Source organism: Furipterus horrens, unplaced genomic scaffold (genome assembly GCF_987537825.1).
Source record: "Furipterus horrens unplaced genomic scaffold, mFurHor1.1.pri manual_scaffold_7, whole genome shotgun sequence".
Taxonomy (NCBI): Eukaryota; Metazoa; Chordata; class Mammalia; order Chiroptera; family Furipteridae; genus Furipterus; species Furipterus horrens.
This window is the reverse complement of record NW_028327177.1, coordinates 30,321,095-30,340,015: the sequence shown is the minus strand read 5'-3', so window position 1 is coordinate 30,340,015 and position 18,921 is coordinate 30,321,095. Positions and strand designations below refer to the sequence as shown.

The following is an 18,921-nucleotide window of genomic DNA, read 5'->3' as shown; positions in this document are numbered from 1 at the left end:
TCTAACATGTATTTCTAAGCGCTCAGAATTACACTTGTACATGGGTTCCCTGTTTTACAGAAAGTGAACAAATAGGAAAACATTCCATATCTTCCACTTCCAATTGGCCATAAGTGTAAATCGTGATTACCAACATTTTGGTTGGCCTAGGTAATTTACAGCTTTCTTTCTTCAACATTAAAGAAACCAAGAAATAATCCAATTCCTATCTGGGCTCTTGAGATGCCGAAATGGGATGGGGCACAGGTCTATAAACACTGTTCTAATAGCTAAGAGGGATTTGCTGAATGAACATTTTGTGCAAAGAGAGTTATGGAAGAGTTATGAAGAAAAAGTGTAATTCTCTAAATGATGGTTTTTAAAATAACCAGTGTCTTTTCAGACATTCAAAACCATGCTGGAAGAAAATACCACTGACAACAGTTCCTTGAGAAAATAATTTTTCTAAGTAGATCCATATAAACCAGGCTGAGTTATTAAGGTGGGGGAATGAGTTTAATAATACAGTATTAGATTGAGTATCATCCAGGAAAAGTATACTGTAAAAAATGTCTTGAATATTAATTGAGCTCTAGTAAATTTAATGTTGTAAATACTTGTATTATAGTGAGGTAGACAGTTAAAAAAAAACTCTCCATTAGACAGACTTAAAATTTTGTAATAATATTTAAGAAAATGATAACATTAAGAAAGAATGAAATATCTGATTAATGATTAACTTTGTACAACTCGAATATAAACTTTAAAAATATTAGAAATTATAAAATTTGAGTGCATATAACATTTTGTACAGTAAGATGGATTGCATGCTGTCCATTTCCTCTTTGCACTTCCAGTCACCTTAAATAAACAAATATATACAGCCTTTAACAGAATAACAGTGCATCCAAACAAATGTGCATTTTAAATTATTTCTCCTGGCCAACTTTTTTTTTCTCTCAGCATTTTATATTAAATTTATTATAATTCTAACCTTTTCTTTGACATATGGTTAGTTCTCTGAACTAAATCAAAAGAGAGCAAAACCACTTTGGAAAAACAAAACTTTTTTAATGGTTGTACAAGTTCCCTTGTGTAAACCATTTCATGGGCAAAGATGAGAAATGAACTTTTCAAAGGGCCTAGTTATGGGCAATGTTTGAGAATAATACCGGTGCAGACTGGGGAAAAGTTCTTGTTTTTGACAATCTGGGAGCGGGTATTTCGATTGCTCTGTGCTCGCTCCAGCTTCTTTCCTGGAGATGAATTCCACCCTTGCCTCACTGCCAGGTCTCCATCTCACACCCCAAACTCAATGTAACACTTTGCTCTTTTCACAGTTTCTCATTACTAAGTTTTAAAAACATTGCCTAACTGGTAATTACAATCTGAAACAATTCTTTTCGGGGAGCCCTGGGCTATTGCTGGCTGGTAATCTTACAGGAATGTCAGAGAGAGGAGAGGAAACAGATTTTAAAGAGACTTGGGAGACAGGGACTTGTGGCCTCTTTCATCCTTCTCTTCTCCGCTGCTGATCTGCCCCTTCCCCCCATCCTCCTGTGGGGTCCACCATCTCCCCTCCCTGACTTCACCCTTCTCCTTTGGGGATCATTTTCCCTCTGCCCCTCTTACCGTAGCAATATTGTTCCCCATCCAGACTCATTTTTTGTTTAACTGGGAAATTCCCTTCCCCTTAAAATGGGAGGTCTGGATTTTGGCAAATTCTGTTCAAAGTAATCAATTAGAAACTGACATCATGAAGGGCTTTTCCTAGGTTACCTCCAGCCAGGGCTAATGTACCTCAGTGTCAGGCATCAGAGGCAGGTCTTGTGGTTTCTCATTATCCTGCAGGGGGTTCCATTTGGACTCATTCCTGTCATTCCATCCATACCAGCTCCCCTTTTCCCCACCAGAAAAAGCACCTGTAAAGGCAGTGTGGCCTGAGCCCCCCGGAGTGTAATGCTGGGAAAGGCCAGGGCAGAGCCTATCATACTACTGGGAAAGGCCCACTTGGGCCCACCTCTCTCAGTGCTCTTCTAAAGGCAAGGCTTTTCTTGGCTTTCCTATTCCTGGTGCCAATTCCTCTATTTTAACACTCTCTGCTTGGGAGGTCCCAAGGTATGGGCTATAACATGGCCAGAAAGACCCATCTTTTTTACACAGGTAGAAAACAATCAAACCAAGATGTGGTCAAAGGTGATTCTTCCTCCCAAACTGTTTCTGTTCTTAAGCTACTATTTTTTTCAATCCATGAAGCAGTTGAGAACTGGTATGTGTCTTCCCACCACCAACCCATCCCCATCAACACCTGTGGAACACACAAGGAAACCCAAAGCTGCAATAGTAAAGATAAAAACTAAAGAAATCCTCCTTGGCTTGTTTTCCCAGGGAAGCCACGCTGGGTGTGAAAATACGTTATCTCCCTCTGGGCTGGCAGGTGAAAAGTTCTGGAAAGGCCGAGCTCCCTCCTCTCCCAACCGGTTGCATGTCCACGCTGTTCCCCCACCCTCTGCTTCCAAGGCCAGCTCCTCTTCTGCCTCTCGCTGTCAGGCCTCCTGCGGTCGTGGGCCAAGGTGGCAGGAAAGGCTCCGCTACCTGCAGCCGCAGGACTCCACCACCATGTCTTCGTACTGCTTGTAGACCACGTTATTGCCCGCATCTATGTACAGGATGCTGATGGGAGTCAATTTGGTGGGCACGCAGCAGCTGGGCGGGGTGGAGCCAGGGTCCATGGAGTTCATCAGCGTCTGGATGATGGCGTGATTGGTGGGCTCCAGGTGCGAGCGCAGCGGGAAGTCGCACACGCCTTCGCAGTGGTAGGCCTCGTACTCCAGGGGCGCGATAATCCAGTCGTCCCAGCCAAGCTCTTTGAAGTTCACGTGCAGGGGCTTCTTGCTGCAGCGCAGCCTCGACTTCTTGCCGTGCCGCTTGCCGTGGCGGCTGGAGAAGGCAGTGCGCCGCCGCCGGCGGCCGGACGAGGGCAGCCAAGGCTCGGCATCTGGGGCGCCCGACGGCAGGGGCCAAGACCCTTCGGCGTCGGCTCCCGAGTCCAGCTGCTCGCGCATCTCAGCAAACAGGTTCTTGCTCTGGGATCTCGTGAACACGACAAGCAGGGCGCGCTCCTGAGGGGACTGCAGCCTCCGGCCGAAGCCCAGAGTCCGCAGGTCCGGGGGCAGCAGCTGCTGGGGCCCACGCGCACGCGCCTCAGCCTCCCCAGCGTCCTGATCTCCCCACGCGGCCTGCAGCTCCAAGCACAGCTGCTTCCCATGCTGGTGGCGAAGGCCCTTCCACACGTCGAAGACTTCCCAGCCGGCCAGGGGCGCCCCCTGCAGGTCCAGGGTCCGGGCGTCCAGCAGCAGCGGCGACTGGCAGAGGAACAGCTGCACGTGGAGCGGCCCTGGGGCCGGCCCCCAAAGCGCTTCGGGTGTCTGGCGAAAGAGACGCAGCTCTGCGCCCACCAGCTCTTCTTTGTCTGAGAGCGTGGACACATCAAACAAATACTCCTGTCTCCAGAGAGCAGTGTGCGAGAGATCGTCTGCGAGATAAAAAATAATTACAGTCAGTTTCACTTAAGGGGGAGATCAGCCCGGTGCTCTGAGGCTGCCCCCGGGAGGTAAAGGGCGGGGAGCAGGGCAGGCCGACCCAGAGTCCAGTTGGGCCGGCCAGGGGCCGACCACCCGGGATAGGGGAGGTGCACCAGGCCAGGCCCCTTCATCCCATCCCATCCCAGAGCGAAGTCCACAGCAGCTGGAGAGGTGGTCCCCCGGGTTTTCCCCCAGGAGCTTGCAAGTAACCACTAATGTGCCCTTTGTGGTTGCGAACCTGGGCCACACTTTCCCCAGACCTCCTCCCATCGGGTTCGTTCTCATCATTCATGTCTCAGTTTAAACGTCACCTCCTCCGAGAGGCCATCCTCGACCACCTTCATCTAAAGTAACCTCCCTCGGTCACTATCACAGGACCCTGCTGTATTATCTTCCTGGCACTTAACACTATCTACAATGAACCTCATTCATATTTCTCTTTAGTGGTCTGTTTTACCCAGCAACACCCCTCCCCCCATCCACCAGCCCTTGGGAGCTAGGAGCACGTCAAGTCCATCTAGTTCATTACAGCACTTAGAGCCTTGCTGGACCTAGTATACATGCGGGTCAATAAGTGAGAAACTTCTAGAACAGCCATTCTCAATCTGGCTGCCAGGAAGTGGTAATCATCTAGAGAACCTAAAAATTACCAGCTGCCTGGGCTTGCTTCAGACAACTGAATCAATATCTGCAAACAGGGCCTGGGTATTGGGATTTTATTGGTTTGTTGTTGCTGTTGTTAGCTTTTTGTTAAACTCTAAGATTATTTAAAGGTGCAGTTCTAGTTTAGATCCTCTGGTGGTCTAGGGGAGAAGTTGCTGTCCATAAGGCAGTTTTGCTGAAGCATTTGACCCAACACAAAGTAGACAGAATAAAGAGCTATGTGATTTCTTTCTTTCTCTTTTAAATTCACCATTTAAAAACAAACAAAAGAGCAATGAGGTTTTCAGGAGTGTTTCTTCATTTGCAGGGGGTCACATGAAGGAACACAGGCACCAGGAATCTCTCCGTTAAGAAGATCCTGCAGTCAATGGGAAATAGACACTTCTGGACGGAGAAAACCTCAGCCACAGACACACACACACACACACACACAGTGACATTCTCCCCTTCTCCACCCACACAACCTGAAATCTTGTTTTTCAACTAATCCTGAAGAAAAATCTTTTGGTTACAGGTGAGAAATAGAAATTTAGGCCATGTGGAGGGGGCAGGCGAGTAACAAACCTTTAAAATCCAAGGTGAATTCTTTGGGATGAAGACGAAACTGGAACTTTTTTTTTTTTTTTTGACACATGTGTCTATAAAGCCAACTCCACTTCAATGTGCAAGGCAGAAAGCTAACCAGATTTTTCTGGGCTGCCTGCTCATAAAATATTTACAACCCAGCAAATACAAAAATCCCCAAAGCCCCCAGCTTTCCCCAGAAGCTAGTAAAGCTTGGGTCAATTTCAATAGTAAAAGTTTCACTGGGTCCAGGGTTAGACCCTCCCTGCCAGTCCAGATGTAGCCCCAGGGCACTAGATCTGGAGCCTCTGCCACACCCAGTCCCCAATCTGGGCTGACCAAAGGGCTGGCTGCATCACTCTAACACACAAGCCCCGACCTGAGAGGGAGCTGCAGGAAGGGTTAGAGAGGTGAAAAGGGAAAAGCTGCTGGAGGCAGTTGATTTATGGAAGCCAAGACCTTCAAACTTACCAGGGTCATGTTAAAATCAGTGAGAATTCAGTACACTTTCTTCTCCTCCCTTAAAGAAACCTGTGTCTGACAATGCAGGGCTACCACCCAGACTCCTGGACTGATGGCCTTAGGCTTCACTTTCTTGCTTCTCAATATTTCTCCCCACACCAAGGAGGTGGTTAGAGGGACAAACCTAAGGCTCTTACTGCACCAGCTAATTGTTGTGAGGGCTGACATATTTTTCCATCCTTACTTTATCCACAAGTACAGAAGAGTTCTTTACTTTCTGTAAAGTAAGTACCCACCCCTTTTGCTCCATCTTACGGATGGGAACCTCAAGACTTGAAAAACTAAGTTAATTACCAAAGTCTGAGAGCTAGTAAGTGGTGAGGTTGAAATCCAAACCTAGGTCTATTTAATTCCACAGTGGAAACATTTAGCCCATAAATCCCATTGCCTCAATACCTCCCTATTACATTCCAGGTACAAGAATCTAAAAGCAACCAGTAGTTGCCAGGGTGTAAGGATGTGACACAGTCCAAACTGCATTTGCAAGGCTTGCCACAATAAACTTCATGTCTCCTTACATAATTCTTGAGAGAGTTTGTCACTGGCTGGAGAACATTAGGCAGGTGCAAAGGATGATTTATTTCTCTGGTGCAACATGGAGAAATCAGTCTGCTTTTGTTTGCATTCTTCTTTTTTTAATGTGAATTAATCAATGGCTATCTGTACAGCTAAATCACATTTCTCTGGTCCTCAGGAGTGGTCAGAACAGCAGAAAGTATCTGTAGAGAGAGGGCTCTTTGATTCTGCAGCCTTGGGCATAATAACTCTTTCCAGGGCTTGGGAAAGAGGGCAGATGGGGGCTTCAGATTGTATCCTGCTCCTTCTCCCATACCAGCTTCATTCCATGGTTTGATGGGCCTCACCTGTATGCATATGGACACCCTCACTGGTCCAAACTCCCAGGCTACAGGTGCACACATTAGTGCTGTGATATGCTCTTAGGAGGACAGGTCTGATGAAGAAGCTCTTTAGACCCTTGAAGTGGACTCAGGGTTATTTGGGCAAGAACCCTGTGGCTTGGGTACCACACTAGAATTGTAGCTCTCAAAACCACTAAATCTGCTTGTGCTCCTCCGTCTCCATCCTCAGTATCACATGGGACTTGTTAAAAATGTAAATTCTCTTGGGTCCCAGAGGTTTGTGGTTGGGCCCAGAACTTGCATTTTTAGTAAGTGATGCTGATTCTGCTGTCTGGTCAGGGATCCCACTTTAAGAACAACTACTCTAGATGAGTACTTCCTTGGCTCTTTAGGTTCCCCACCGTTTGAGGGAGGGCACCATTGGAAATGGACAAAATAGGGCTCTCCAAAGCACAGGGCCCAAGGCAGGGTTGAAGATGGTACTGCAGAATCAAGTCACCTTCTTGCACCAGCCACTTCCTGCCTCCCGCCACCACATCCAAATATATATATAATTTTTTTACTCTTTCAGCCACATGGTCTCTCGCTGGATCTCCTAAACAGAAAGTCCAAGAAGGTGGCTGCTCTGTGCAGCTCCCCCCACCCCAGGTCACATTCCCCACCTGTCTGGACCTGCTCTGGAGCCATGCATGCATCACAGAAATAGCCCAGAGGAGACATCTGACCTGGGGAGTGCACACACCACTGTCCTTCTGCTGTGGCCCTGCAGACACTTTGCCTACTCACCAGGCATCACAAGGCCTGGCTCTACTACCATGGCCACCTATGTAGGAAGCTGGCCCTTTTCACAAGCCTCCTCTTCCATTTATTCCTGTATAAATGAGGGTGGGTGTTATTTAATGGCCCTCTCTCCCATCCCCTGGATGAGAACCGTTGTGCTTTTCATTCCAAAATCTGTTTGTGACACTTCCTTACATCCTGGAAGTGAATCATTTTGTCTTAGACCTTTAAGTAAATTGGTCAGTGATACCTCATGGAATTTTTGTTGTTGTTGTTATTGTTGTTGTTTTTTATTTTTGCTTTTAATTTCCATCAATCTAGTTTGTTACAGTTTGGCTTGGACCCCGGTTAACTCGGTGCTTGCTGACTGTTAGACATGTAGACCTTTCAAGTTACAGCCCCTGCATCTGTACTTATCAACTTGCCCCGTGGGTGGTAGAAGAGATGGGGGAGGAGAGAGGAAGAAGGAGCAGACCACCTGCATATCTGAAGAAAATTCTTCATAAATAGGTCAGCCTTTTCCGAGTTAAGAGCAAATTGGTAAAAGGCATAGGACACCAAACATGAACATCTGGTGTGGAATTGGTAGAAAATTTAAAAAGAAAGAAAGTAAACGGGGGAAAGGAGCTAATCATTTGCAAGGCAGGGATTTAATAAGCCCATTTTAAGTCAATAAACTCGCTAAGAAAGGTAAAGGTATCTGTGCAGGATCACAGTACATGACTGGAAGAAACTAGAGAAGCAAACAACCACTAGATAGGAAAGGAAAGGATACCCAAGGGGCCATTGACCAGACCCCCTGGGAACCTGAACCCCTAGAGGGTGGCCTAAGGGAGGGACGTCGCGCAGTGGCGGAAATGCTCCCTTTGGCCCACCCGCGCTCCTCCTGCTGCCTGCTCCCTTGGACCACCTTGTAGAGGGTTTCCGAAAACCTGCCATTCGGGTTGGTCTGGGGCGGAAAGGGCCCGCACTGCATTTTTTCCAAGACATCTTTGAGATAAGTACATCGCTTGAGGTCCCTGTTGAGAGTCTTGGTTGGATTTACTGTCACTCGCTGCCCGAAGGTGAGCCCGAGGCTTGAACTCTCCCGACTCCCGGACCCTTGGCGCCAGAGACTCTGGGCTCCCCCAACGCTCCTTGGCTCTAGTCCAGCTCTCGGTGACCTGGACTGCTACTGTCCCGGTGCCTGATCTGCCCCCACCGGCCTCCTCTAGCCCTCCTGCCACACATCACGCCCCGCTGCGTCCTCTAATGCACAGAACCTGCTTTCCAACTCTGACTCCCCTCGGTGGAGTAGCGCAGGGATAATCACCATCTTTATGAAAGAAACTCCAGAAGTCTTTGCAACAAAGTCTCTCCCTCAACCCTCATGAAACAATGACGTTTATGGGGCATCGCCTGTGTGCCAGGCATGTGCTCAGGGCTTTGATGGACTCTGTCCCCGAATCCTCACCTTGAGGGTCAGAGGTCCATCCTACAGCTATACTCATTTATAGATGAGAAAACTGGGGCTGCAGGAGGTGTCTTAACTTGTCCACTATCTCACAGCTAGTGAGGGACAGGATCTGGAGGTCTTAATTCCAACTCCCGCCTTTAGACCTGTGGCCGCTCCCCTCTACCGGGGTTCTGATAGGACCCCAGGACAGAAAGAAAAGGAGGAACTGGAACACATATTCCTCATCAATATCATCAATACCAGGGACTGGCTTCCCCCAGGAAGTCAGCATCTTCCCTAGATCCCTCAGCTTTAGCACTGCCCCATGATGCCACAGTTGGAAATAGAGTCAGATGTACTGGGTGAGAAAAAAAATGAACCACTAGCTCTCTCCCTTCCACAAGCTTCCTTTCCCATTAAGTTCTGTGTAAAGGAGGCCTCCGAGTGCTCGAACAATTATGTTGTCCTGGGACATAGTGATCTTCAGGGCACCCCTGTGTACTCCTGTCCTGAGTCAGGCCTCTGTTGAGATCTGAACCTTGCAAACTGCTGAGCTTAACTAAGCATCCACACAGAGGCTCAGATTTAGGGGATGATCCACACAACTCAGGCTCTCTAGGGTGCTCTTGCTTGACCACGTAGCATAATAATCATAACAGCAAACACTGTGGTAGCAGTTACCCTGTGCTGGGCATAATCTAAATTCTTAATTTACAATAATTCATTTAAGCCTTAAAATCACTTATGGAAAAAATATATCACCATTATGTCCATGCTATGAATCAGAAAAATAAAACAGAGCTTAAAAGTAACTTGCCCAAGATAGTAAGAGGCCTGGCTCCAGTATCTGCGCCACCAACCTGGACAGCGCAGACTTGATCTCTGTGCCTGGTAGAATCCCTGAAAAGACTCCAGTTCTTTTTTGCTGCCCTTGCCTGGAGGGAGGGATCAATCCCTGGTCTCCAGGAGTCACTCACTTTCAAATTAGCAGAACTGAAGGGATGCCAACAACTGGATTTTTTAAAAAAGAACTTATAAGGTAACTTAATTTTCTCATCTAGAGAATGAGAATAATAACACCAGCTCAGAGTCACTGAGGAAGGGGTGGAAAATGAGATAAGGAATGGGAAAGATATCTGGTGATACGTGCAAATGTTAGTTACTAATGACATCATGGAATGAGCACAGGAATCTAGAGTATAGGAGACATAGATTTGAATCCTGACCTGTGCCTGATTGGTTGGGTGACATTGGGTGGACTGAATCACGTACTCTCTCCCACTTACATATGCCTTATCTGTAAAATGGGAGAACCACCCTTACTCTGCAGTCATTGTAAAGGTCAGAGCCAAGGTCCCCAAGGCAGTGCATGACACAGAGAGTACCCAATGAATGCAGCCAGTATTACTACAACTACCTGCACCCAGGTACAGTAAGATGAGTGCACCTGGTCTCCTCTTGGCCTTGTTTGAGGAGGTGCAGTCGGGTTATCTTAACAGGATTTCCAGAAGTGAGTGGAGAAGAGGTGCTGGGCAGGAGGGACAAAGAGAGAAGCAGAGGCCTCCAGTTCCTGCTCATCTAAGTTCCAGAGAAGGAACTTAGATCCCATCACCTTGATCCTTTTTAGGATCCCACAATGCCAGGTGAATAGAGGACCTCTGGTCTGAACCTCATTAAGGAGAGGGCCCTCCTTACAAGTTCCCTCCTCTGTGACATCAGGGCCAGTGCTAGCCAAAATTCTACTCCTTTGGCTTCATGGCTGGGCAGGGGCAGTCCTGAAAGACCTGGGGGTTAATCTCCTTGCCCTACCCTCTTCTTCCCCTTTTAGTGCCCTTTTGTAAGACATGGTCTGTCCATAGAACCAGTGAGGGGGAGGGGTCCCTATCTTCTCCACTGGGCAAAAAGCCAGGCATGTGTTGGAAGGAAGTGGGGTATAGCCCTTGGGCTGCAGTGTCACCCAGCCAGTGGTTGAGAGTCACCCTCGAAGTTCCCATTGTGCCCCCTAACCTACCACACAGTCAATCAGCCCAGCTCCTCTCTGGGTCACTCAGCTTCCCCAGTATTTCCCCCAATGAACTGTCCTGCATTTCTCAGCTTCTTCTTTCAAAGACCAGTGGGGCCCAAGGAAGTTTTCCACAGAGTCTTGGAGAGGTTAACCCACCCACTCTCCAAGCCTCTTCGACCTCACCAACCTTCTTCCAGGAGGATCCTGGGCTTTGTAAACCCCACAGGATTAAGCTAGTCTGGTGGCCTGCCTGAATGCTACAGAGAAATCAGTGTTAGCAGACTAAGCTGTCTCAGCATGAGGTGAAGGAGTGAGGTTGGAAGAAGGAGGGGAGGGGAACCCTGACTTCCACCTGACTGCACAACAGAGCTTCGCAAGCCCTTGGAGCCCCAGCCTCCACCTGCAGTAAAGCCGGTGTCTGGAGGGAGAGGCAGGCCAGCCCTCTCTCCTGAGCACTGGGCACTAAGCATGCCCAGCAGAAGTCCGAAGGCACTTCAGGGGGACTCCTTTTTGCCCCTAGAATGAATTGGATTCACTTATAGTTTCCATGAACTTGGTGCAAACCCCTGGTGGCACATTCTGAGAGGGGCCAAAGGGCCACAGACGCAATGCAAGATCCAGGACACTTCACAAGGCAACTCTCTTCACTGCGGTCCCACCTCAGCCTCCAGATCATAGCAGCTCAAATCTTAATTTGACATCACTTTAGATGAATCCCATATAAAAGCTCGGTACAGTTCCAGCACGCTACTCACTCTCCCCACCTTTCCACTTCTCAAAAGCAGCCTGCGCCTCGAGGTGCCTCTGCTCGGGTGTCCCCTAGAAGTTGCTGCTCTGTCCCTGGGGCCCCGCCTGCAGCTCCTGCATGGGGTTGATTTGCCAGGGGCCGCTCTCCCTGCACCATCGACCACTAGTGCCTCCCAGGAACCCTGGAGAGCACAAGCTCCGAGGGCCAGTGGTGGTAGGGGGTGGCAGGAGTGGTGGGGGCCTTGGGGTGGGACACAGGGGTAGGGGATCGAGGATGTGAAACCAGGGCCTGTGGAGGAGCAGGATCGGGCCTTTTGACTTCAAGGTCAAAGTAAAAGGAAAGTTTCCCACCTCAGGTGGTTTCCCCTCTCCAACGCGTTCTGGGGTTACACATTGGGGCAGGGGTTCAATTGGCTTCTGGTTATAGATATGTACTTGACCCTCAGCTGCCAAAGGCTCTGCGCAGGAGAAACCTCACTTATGTGTCCTTCAAAGTGTTAGGCCTGGAGCAGCTTGTGAAGAAGAAATCGCCCAACTATGCTCCACCTGGGAGGACTTCCGAAACAAGTCTTGGCAAAATGAGATGGGCCAGAGCCTAGCATCGTTCAATATAGTCCCCTCCGGTGTGTAGGAGTGGCAGTCTACTGGGAAGTGGACCTGCCTTGAAGCCAGATTTGCAAAACAGACGCACCAATTCTCTTTGGTTTCTACTTTAGGGAGGGGTGTGTAAACCATCACCACCACCACCACTACCCCAAAGCCAGCACTCTGCGCTGCTCGGGCTCCCGCTTTCTGCCGGGCTCTTGAAGCTAAACCCAGCCAGTTAGGGCCAGAGGCACGCCCACTATCGGATTCCTAAACCATGCCCCACCCCCCATGTACCCAGGCCACTAGTTAGCTGCGCAGCCTTCACCTCTCCGGGAAGCGCACAGTGCCCCATGCGGTCTGCGTACTCCAGCTCCTACAGCCCCTCACCCCAAGCGCACCCAACCCTCCGCCCCCAGCAGCGCTAATGGACTGTCCTGGAAGGCAGGAAACTGCGACCCTGGAACCCATTAGGCTGAAGAGAACCTATTTAATTCCTGTAAACAGGAGATACCATTGAACCAACATTGAATTTAAAAAATAAACAACCAGGGCTTTTTATAAGGAGGGGAGAGAGGCAGTGGACGCCAAGCAACGAAATGGCCTGGTGGATCCACACTCCGTCTTTCCACACCTCATGGCCTCGGCTCAGATCCCTTCTCCGTGTAACAGAGGATCGTTTGAGCAGGGTTATTCGGCACGCGAGGGGTTATTGAACTAATGCCCTTCACTTTCCTTAAAGCCCCAGGATTATTGTTGATTTGCTCATCCTTTGATGCACGCAGCAGTCCTGGAGGGAAACAAAAGTTCTTATTCTGCCCTATTGCTACCACACTAGGTTTCCTCTATCTGTCCGTCAGGTTCCCTCCTCCCTCTCCCCAAGCCGCTCCAGCATGAATGACCTCACCAATTTCAAGGAAGTGTGCCACTGCCAGAACCCTGAGAACTCCAGCTGAAGAAAAACAAGGTGCGCTAGGGCCTCTGCCCATGCAACGCCCCACGTGCCCTACGAGGCTTGACAACACTCATCCTCTCTGGTGGGAAAGGGGAGCTTCCGTGTCTTGGTTCGGTTTTCTGAGAAAAGGATTCACAAGGCCTGTGGTGGGCTGTGGCTTAGGTAAAAAAAAAAAAAAAAAAAAAGTTGTTTTTTTTAATGAGCACAAATGACAAGATGTTTGAGCACGTTTTTCGATCCCTTCCCCCACCAGCAACTCCGAGGCGCAACCTCCCAGAGCCAGAGAGCCTCCCGCGGTGGGGAAAACGCTCGGTGTCCTCAGATTAGCCTCTCCTGCCCAGGAATCTCGCCCAGAATTCCGGCGCCAACCTGCATTCTTGCTACAGATGACTCTAGATGTTTTCAGCTTCTTGCTAAGGCGGCCCTTGTAAGGGTCCTGTAAGGCAGTATGACAATAACTGATATTTAACAAGCCAATGGCTAAGGGGCTGATTTGTGGCCTTGGTATTTTAATCATTCCTACCAAAAGTGCAGAACAAACTTGTGGTTTAAGGCATCCTTCCCTTAGCCTAGGGGTTTTTCCAGGACCTTTCAGTTCACCTGGCTGGAGGAGGATCCAGAACCTGCTGGGCAATGCAAACCCAGCACCAGCGCTCATGGGGGAGCGCGGGCACACACTCACACTTGGAGGCTCAGCCATCCTTTTCCAAGGCTGTTCCCTCTTTCCGGGGAAATAAAGCCTAGATTGGAACCTTCTGCCGGCTTCCTTGCTTGGCCGTCTGGTCTGCATTAGTGTTTTTATAAGGGACTCAAACAAATCGAATACAAGGTCACCAAATAATTAACAGTTGTGAATTCCCTCCGTCCCCATTAAAATACTTCCCCGCTTATATTTCATTTTCCGTTTGCCAACGACAACAGGGTCCGGGCAAAAGTGCTTCTGCGTTGATTACAAAAGCGCACTGCAGCCCAGGTCCATCCAGAAATTCGCTGTTTTGCTTAAACATGCTATACCAGACTAACTTCAATCGTGAGGGAACTCTGCTGCTCTTAGAATGCCCTCTTAGCAGCCCCGCTACCCCCACAACTGTCCTGCCCTGCCCCCTGATAATCGCGACCCAGAAGGTAAACCAAGAAGCCAACAAACAATCAGCCACAAACTCTCCGGACATGCATTTCTAGGGTGTCAAGTTCTTCAAGGATGTTCCGATCTCGTTTTGGTTTTTATCTGTTCCCTCCTGCCTCCTTTCTGAGAGCGCTATTGTGAAAACAACCAAAAAATACTTTTTAAAAGAGTATTCTTATTTCAAAATCATCTGGAAACTTAAGTCACAGCAATATTCTTAGACTCATTTTGGTTCCCTCATCCTTGGGAGGTTTTTTTGTCCCCCTTGTTGGAATTTTGTGGCCCTTCTCACTACATAAACTGAAATTCCTGGTTTTGTTTTTCTCTCTCCCTCCCCTTCTATCTCTCAGCCATGTTGAATTCATAGATGTTCTAATTGTCTGACTTCCCCAGGCCCCAGGGTCCAGTCTTTTAATGAGTTATATCTTGTACTAACTGTAAGTTCTCTATATCCAGCCCAATCCATTCTGGTCCTATGACAGTACTAACACACGCATGCACACACTTTCTCATCTCTATGGATCCAAAATCATTTAAAAGAACAATATGTAGGCATGTTTAAAAGATCAGGAATAGCATAGTTTGTGCCCTTTACAAGCTGTATAAAGAGGAAGCAAGGCAGACCCTTAAATCTAAAGTTCCCCTCCAACTACTAACGGAGTCTTAAGAGACTACAGAGGACTGTTAGATGGGGTAGGAAAGCTGTCCATTGTTTTTACTTCTTGCCACAATCCTTTAGAAACCTGTCACCCACTCCGTACCTATATAGTGCCAGAGGGAAGCAGATATGAGCTTCACCTCTCACTAGCTGTGCAACTTGGAGCAACTTGTTCAACCTCTCTGTCTTTCTTAATTCATCTATAAAAAGTCATTGTAGCACTTTCCTGAAGGTTGTTGTTAAAATTAAACATATAACAGATTTTAGCATAGTACTTGGTACACAGTAAATATTCGGTATGTCTTTGTCACTGTTATTAGCCCTAGACGTTTGGATAACAAATCAAATCAAAAGGAGAGACGTATTATGGGATGGGGGGAGGATAGGGGTGCCGGGGAACGTGCTGTCTTAATAGACCTAAAATGCTCTTCATTCTCTCTGGGAAGAGTTTATCCCTGTACTTCCACTCGTAATTGAAAGCTTCAGGTGAAACTTTTGGGGTTCCGGACTTTCAGGCGAGGAAAGCTTTTTACCAATACTGCACAAGAATATGTAGTTCATGCCTTGTGAGCCGGCTTTGGGATGCCTGCCATTTTCTTTGCTCCTCCCCTCCTGAGGGACCCCTGCTCCTGGAAGCCAAGCCTGCCACATTCGATGGCGATTTAAACATCCTCGGGGCACGGCGCCAAGTCAGCGTGGCTGGCCCAGCTCTTGGCTGGCCGCAGTTCTTTCCTTCTAGCCTCACGGTCCACGGGTTGGGGGAGGGGATGTTGAAAGGTTTGGCGCGGCTGAGAGTCCCCACGTGAGAGGGGCGGAAGTCCTCGCCGGGGGCTGGGGATGCGTGGCTGGCGGGTCCCTTCCATCACGGGAGACTAGACACCGTTTGATGTGTTATGACATGAACCCTCAATTAGATCACTGAATTGAAACACTCCAATCAGGGGGCCCAATGCTAAGCAAGCCCCGGAAGGTCCAGCCTGAGGTCACCGCCGGTGACACATCAAATCAAAATCAGTGAGAAGGAAAGTGAGGCCTTCCCTTTATCAAGTGGGGCTGTAGCCTACAAGGTACCCCTCCTCTGCGCGTCCCCTCCAGCCCTCGGCTCCGCACTCCTTCACTCCTTTGACTCCGCTTGGGGTGCGACTAGCTGCGTAGCCTTCCCAGTCAACTAACTGCCTTTCTTCGCGTTTTCTGGGAACCCGAGGGCGTGGCGGAGACCGAGCATTTGAAGCTGTGGTCCAGGTGGTCACGCCGCTCCGGCTGGGGATTGCGCACAGCTTAAGCTCTCTATGGCATTCCGGAGCTGAAGCGGGACGTCTGGATCTCGGTCCGGCTAGCCTGGAGACCTTGGCTCGGAAACAGAGAGTGCCCCACCCCCAGCCTGGGCGCGCAGCCAGACCCTTCCCTATCTCCGGAGCCCAGGGGCGTCCAGCGCGGTGCCTAGGGAGAGGCTGCAGCGTAAGCAAGGGTGAAGCGAGCCCATGTCTGACTTCGACCTGAAGCCCCCAAAGACCCCCTACACTTGCCTGAACGCCACAGACTTCGGTAGACACCTCCAAACCGCCTGCAGAGTCCCTTGGTCTCTTGCCAGACTTTTAGGACTCAGCGAAGGAGCGAGGGGTGCCTGCCTGGGGGAGGGGCAGAGATTCTTGGAACTTCCCTTAAGGAAAAGAAAATGCGCGCCCAACAGCCTGCCCAGCTTGGGCCTCCAGGATTTCTTCCCCTGGGTAAAGGCCTCTTGAGCAATTTTCTCTGAGCTTCCTTAGTCTCTCCTTCGACTAGGGTGGTAGGAAAAACGGACAATAAACAGAAGATTAGGAGGGAGGGAGACAGAAGCATAGGTGCGGGTAGAGGAAGAAGTTGGCTAGCTGCGCTGGAAGCATAGTGACCAGGGACCGAGTTCCAGCGCTACAAAGAAACCGCGTGTATTTTCAAGGTGAGTTTAGTGGTCCTAAAATCACCATATAATACCTAGCATTAATTTGCTGCATAGAGCTTTTCAGCAGCTCATGAACCTCTCTGACCTCTGGCTGCAGCGGTGAATCTAGCATCGATCGGCAGGACCCTTGCCCGAAATGAAGCCAGCTGCGAGGGAGGAGGAGTATGGTGTCTGGAGCCCAGAAAGCCCCGGGCCCATCAGGCGGCTCTGAAGGGTTTCGAGGACATGCGGGTACCCAGGTAGCCCTCTCAGCCCAAACCCCGCGGTGTTCGTAGGTTCCTGGACGATCCTACTCTTACTGACCAGCAGTCGGAGGCGGGGGTCAACGTGGAGCTCAATCTGGGCAGGATGGCAGAGCGTATAACTTTTTTTATGTCCTCCTTCCTTTCTTCTCATCCTCTTTCTCCCCCTTTCCCCTTTCTTTCCCTCTTCTCCCTTCCTTTCCAGTTTCCATCCACGTTAATGTCTCTCCTCTTTAGGAGCTGAGTTCTGGCGCCTGTAGATCCCTCTCCAATTTCTGGGACCAGGGGAACCTGGAGGTTCTCTCGAAGGCAACCCTCACCCTGCTGTTCAATAACCTCAGCAAGTAGGGAGGCGGCAGGGATTCCCGAAGAAACCCAGGCAGACGCCCGAAAAGGGGACCAGTGACTGCGGCCTTAGCAACGCGGAGAGAGGAGCGTTGGCCGTTGGCTGGCTGAGAAAGATGGATAAGCACATCCATGCACGCATGTGGACTAAGTCCTGTACCAACAAACCCTAAACTTAGCTGTCCTGCCCCTGTCCCAGACTCTCCCCGCCAACTGCTGTCTCTGCTGAAACCACTCGGTTGCGGCCTCTGAGCCGAGGAAAGAGCCTTGCGGTAGTAAATAAGCCCGAAGGCGCGGGGCTCCCGCTCGGCTGACGATCCCCACCCCCTGTACGGGGACGAACCCAGAACCGGTGCAGCCGGGGAGAGGACACGACCAGACCTGGTTCGCTGACTGGCTCCTGCGACCGCAGGACTCACTTTTGCCGGTTTTTCCCCCCGGAGCTGACGGGAACTCCTGGCATTGCCCCAGGACCCGCTCGGTCCTGACGGCATCTCAGACCTCGGACCACGCACCTCACAAAACCCTGCACCCCGTGTCACGGTTCCGTCGGGACCTGCTGCGACCCCTCTCCCGCCCAGGTCATTTGCCCGCCATCTCCCGCCCTTCACGCTTCCTTTACCAGCCACAAGAGGAGCGGCCACTAAGCTGCTTTTTGAAAAGACGAGAGGAAGAAGGTAGGAAGGGAGAGAGGACGCAAGGAGGAAAGGAAGATCGAAAACTGGAATGAAATCTGCAGTCGCATCAAGAAACTTACTCGGACTTTTGAGAAAACAATTTAAGAAAAGAAAGGGGTGCGGTAGAGAATTCACAAATGCAGCCTTCTGCCTGAGCCGGAGTAGCGCCCTGGTTGCGGAGCTCCCAGGGAAAGGAGTCGGGCGTCTTTTTTGCCACTTACCTAGTCCTTTGTCAACAAAGCTAGTGATCGTATTAGCCGACTTGGAGGACTGGAAGAAGCTGGCATTGATGCCCAGTTTCTCCGCGATGGAGTAAGTCCTGTAGATCGACAGCATGTATTCGTGGGGAACGACGCGCGGGCTCTGGGCCGGAGGCTCCCATGCCTGGGGCTGCTGGGGCGGGCTCTGGGGCTCATCCTGCGCCCGCAACTGTAGCTCCTGGAGCTCCGGGGGCGCCCGTTCTGTGTCACTCTCTTGCAGCGCTTGCAGGATCTTCCCTTCCTTTCCGCTTCTCATTCCCTTGGCGGAGCCCAGCTCCGTGGAGGACGAGGAGGATGAGATGGAAGCCTGCTGGAAACGGGGCAAATCCCACAGGAAACTGATGAGGAAGACGGCCAAGAGCAGGACCCTGGAAGCACTCATGGCGAGCAAGCGGCCGCGTCTCCCCAAGAGACCGCGGCACAGCGCGCAATGGGCACAGAGCGGCTGGACAGCGGCCTGGGCCGGGCTCCTGGGGCAGACTTGGAGTACGCGGAGCCCGGTCCCAGCCACAGAAATCTCGGCCCTGCCACGCCCCCTCCCGCCCCTAGCCGGGAGGGGAGAAGAAGGGAGGGACGGGAGGGGGGCGGAGGGTAGGAGGAGAGACCGGGTGGTGCGGGCAGGAGGTGTGGGGGAGAGGGTCCACGGTGTGCAGCTGTGGGAGTGAGATGCAGCGCCCCCCGCGGGACGCGCTCGGGGTTGCCGGGGCAGTGCGCGCAGAGCCGGCCCAGCGCACTGGGCAGGGGAAGGCGGGCGCGGCCGCCCCACAGTGAGGCATCCAGGGGCATCCGCAGCGCCACGGTCCCTCGAGCAAATTCGAAGCTAGTTTCCTCCACAGCCGCGTGAGGTCTGGGCTCTCTCCAGCCTCCTCCACTTTCCTGGGGGCGTGCGGCCCAGTAGGAGGGAAGCAGCGGAGGTGCCCCTAAGAGACAGCCTGGTGCGGGCACCCCTGCAGTTCACCGCGTTCTGGCTACAGTCCGTGGTACCTTCCTTCCTC

General features: G+C 50.6%; 1 protein-coding gene across 1 annotated transcript; it reads right to left on the bottom strand.

Annotated features, from left to right (window-relative positions):
• Nucleotides 1–1,034: 1,034 nt before the first annotated feature.
• Nucleotides 1,035–18,308, bottom strand: GDF6 (growth differentiation factor 6). Its single transcript, XM_090282790.1, has 2 exons — nt 17,888–18,308; nt 1,035–3,514 (listed from the first exon to the last, which is right to left on the bottom strand). The coding sequence occupies exons 1-2, from the start codon at nt 18,306–18,308 to the stop codon at nt 2,571–2,573; spliced, it is 1,365 nt and encodes a 454-aa protein (XP_090138916.1). The 3' UTR covers nt 1,035–2,570.
• Nucleotides 18,309–18,921: the final 613 nt, after the last annotated feature.

Bases quoted from the DNA above. Each gene is read 5' to 3' on its own strand.
- GDF6 (XM_090282790.1), bottom strand. From the start codon at position 18,308: ATGAGTGCTTCCAGGGTCCTGCTCTTGGCCGTCTTCCTCATCAGTTTC. The intron at 3,515-17,887 runs GTAAGTGGCAAA...TTTATCTCGCAG, and splicing joins CTTTGTTGACAAAGGACTAG to ACGATCTCTCGCACACTGCT.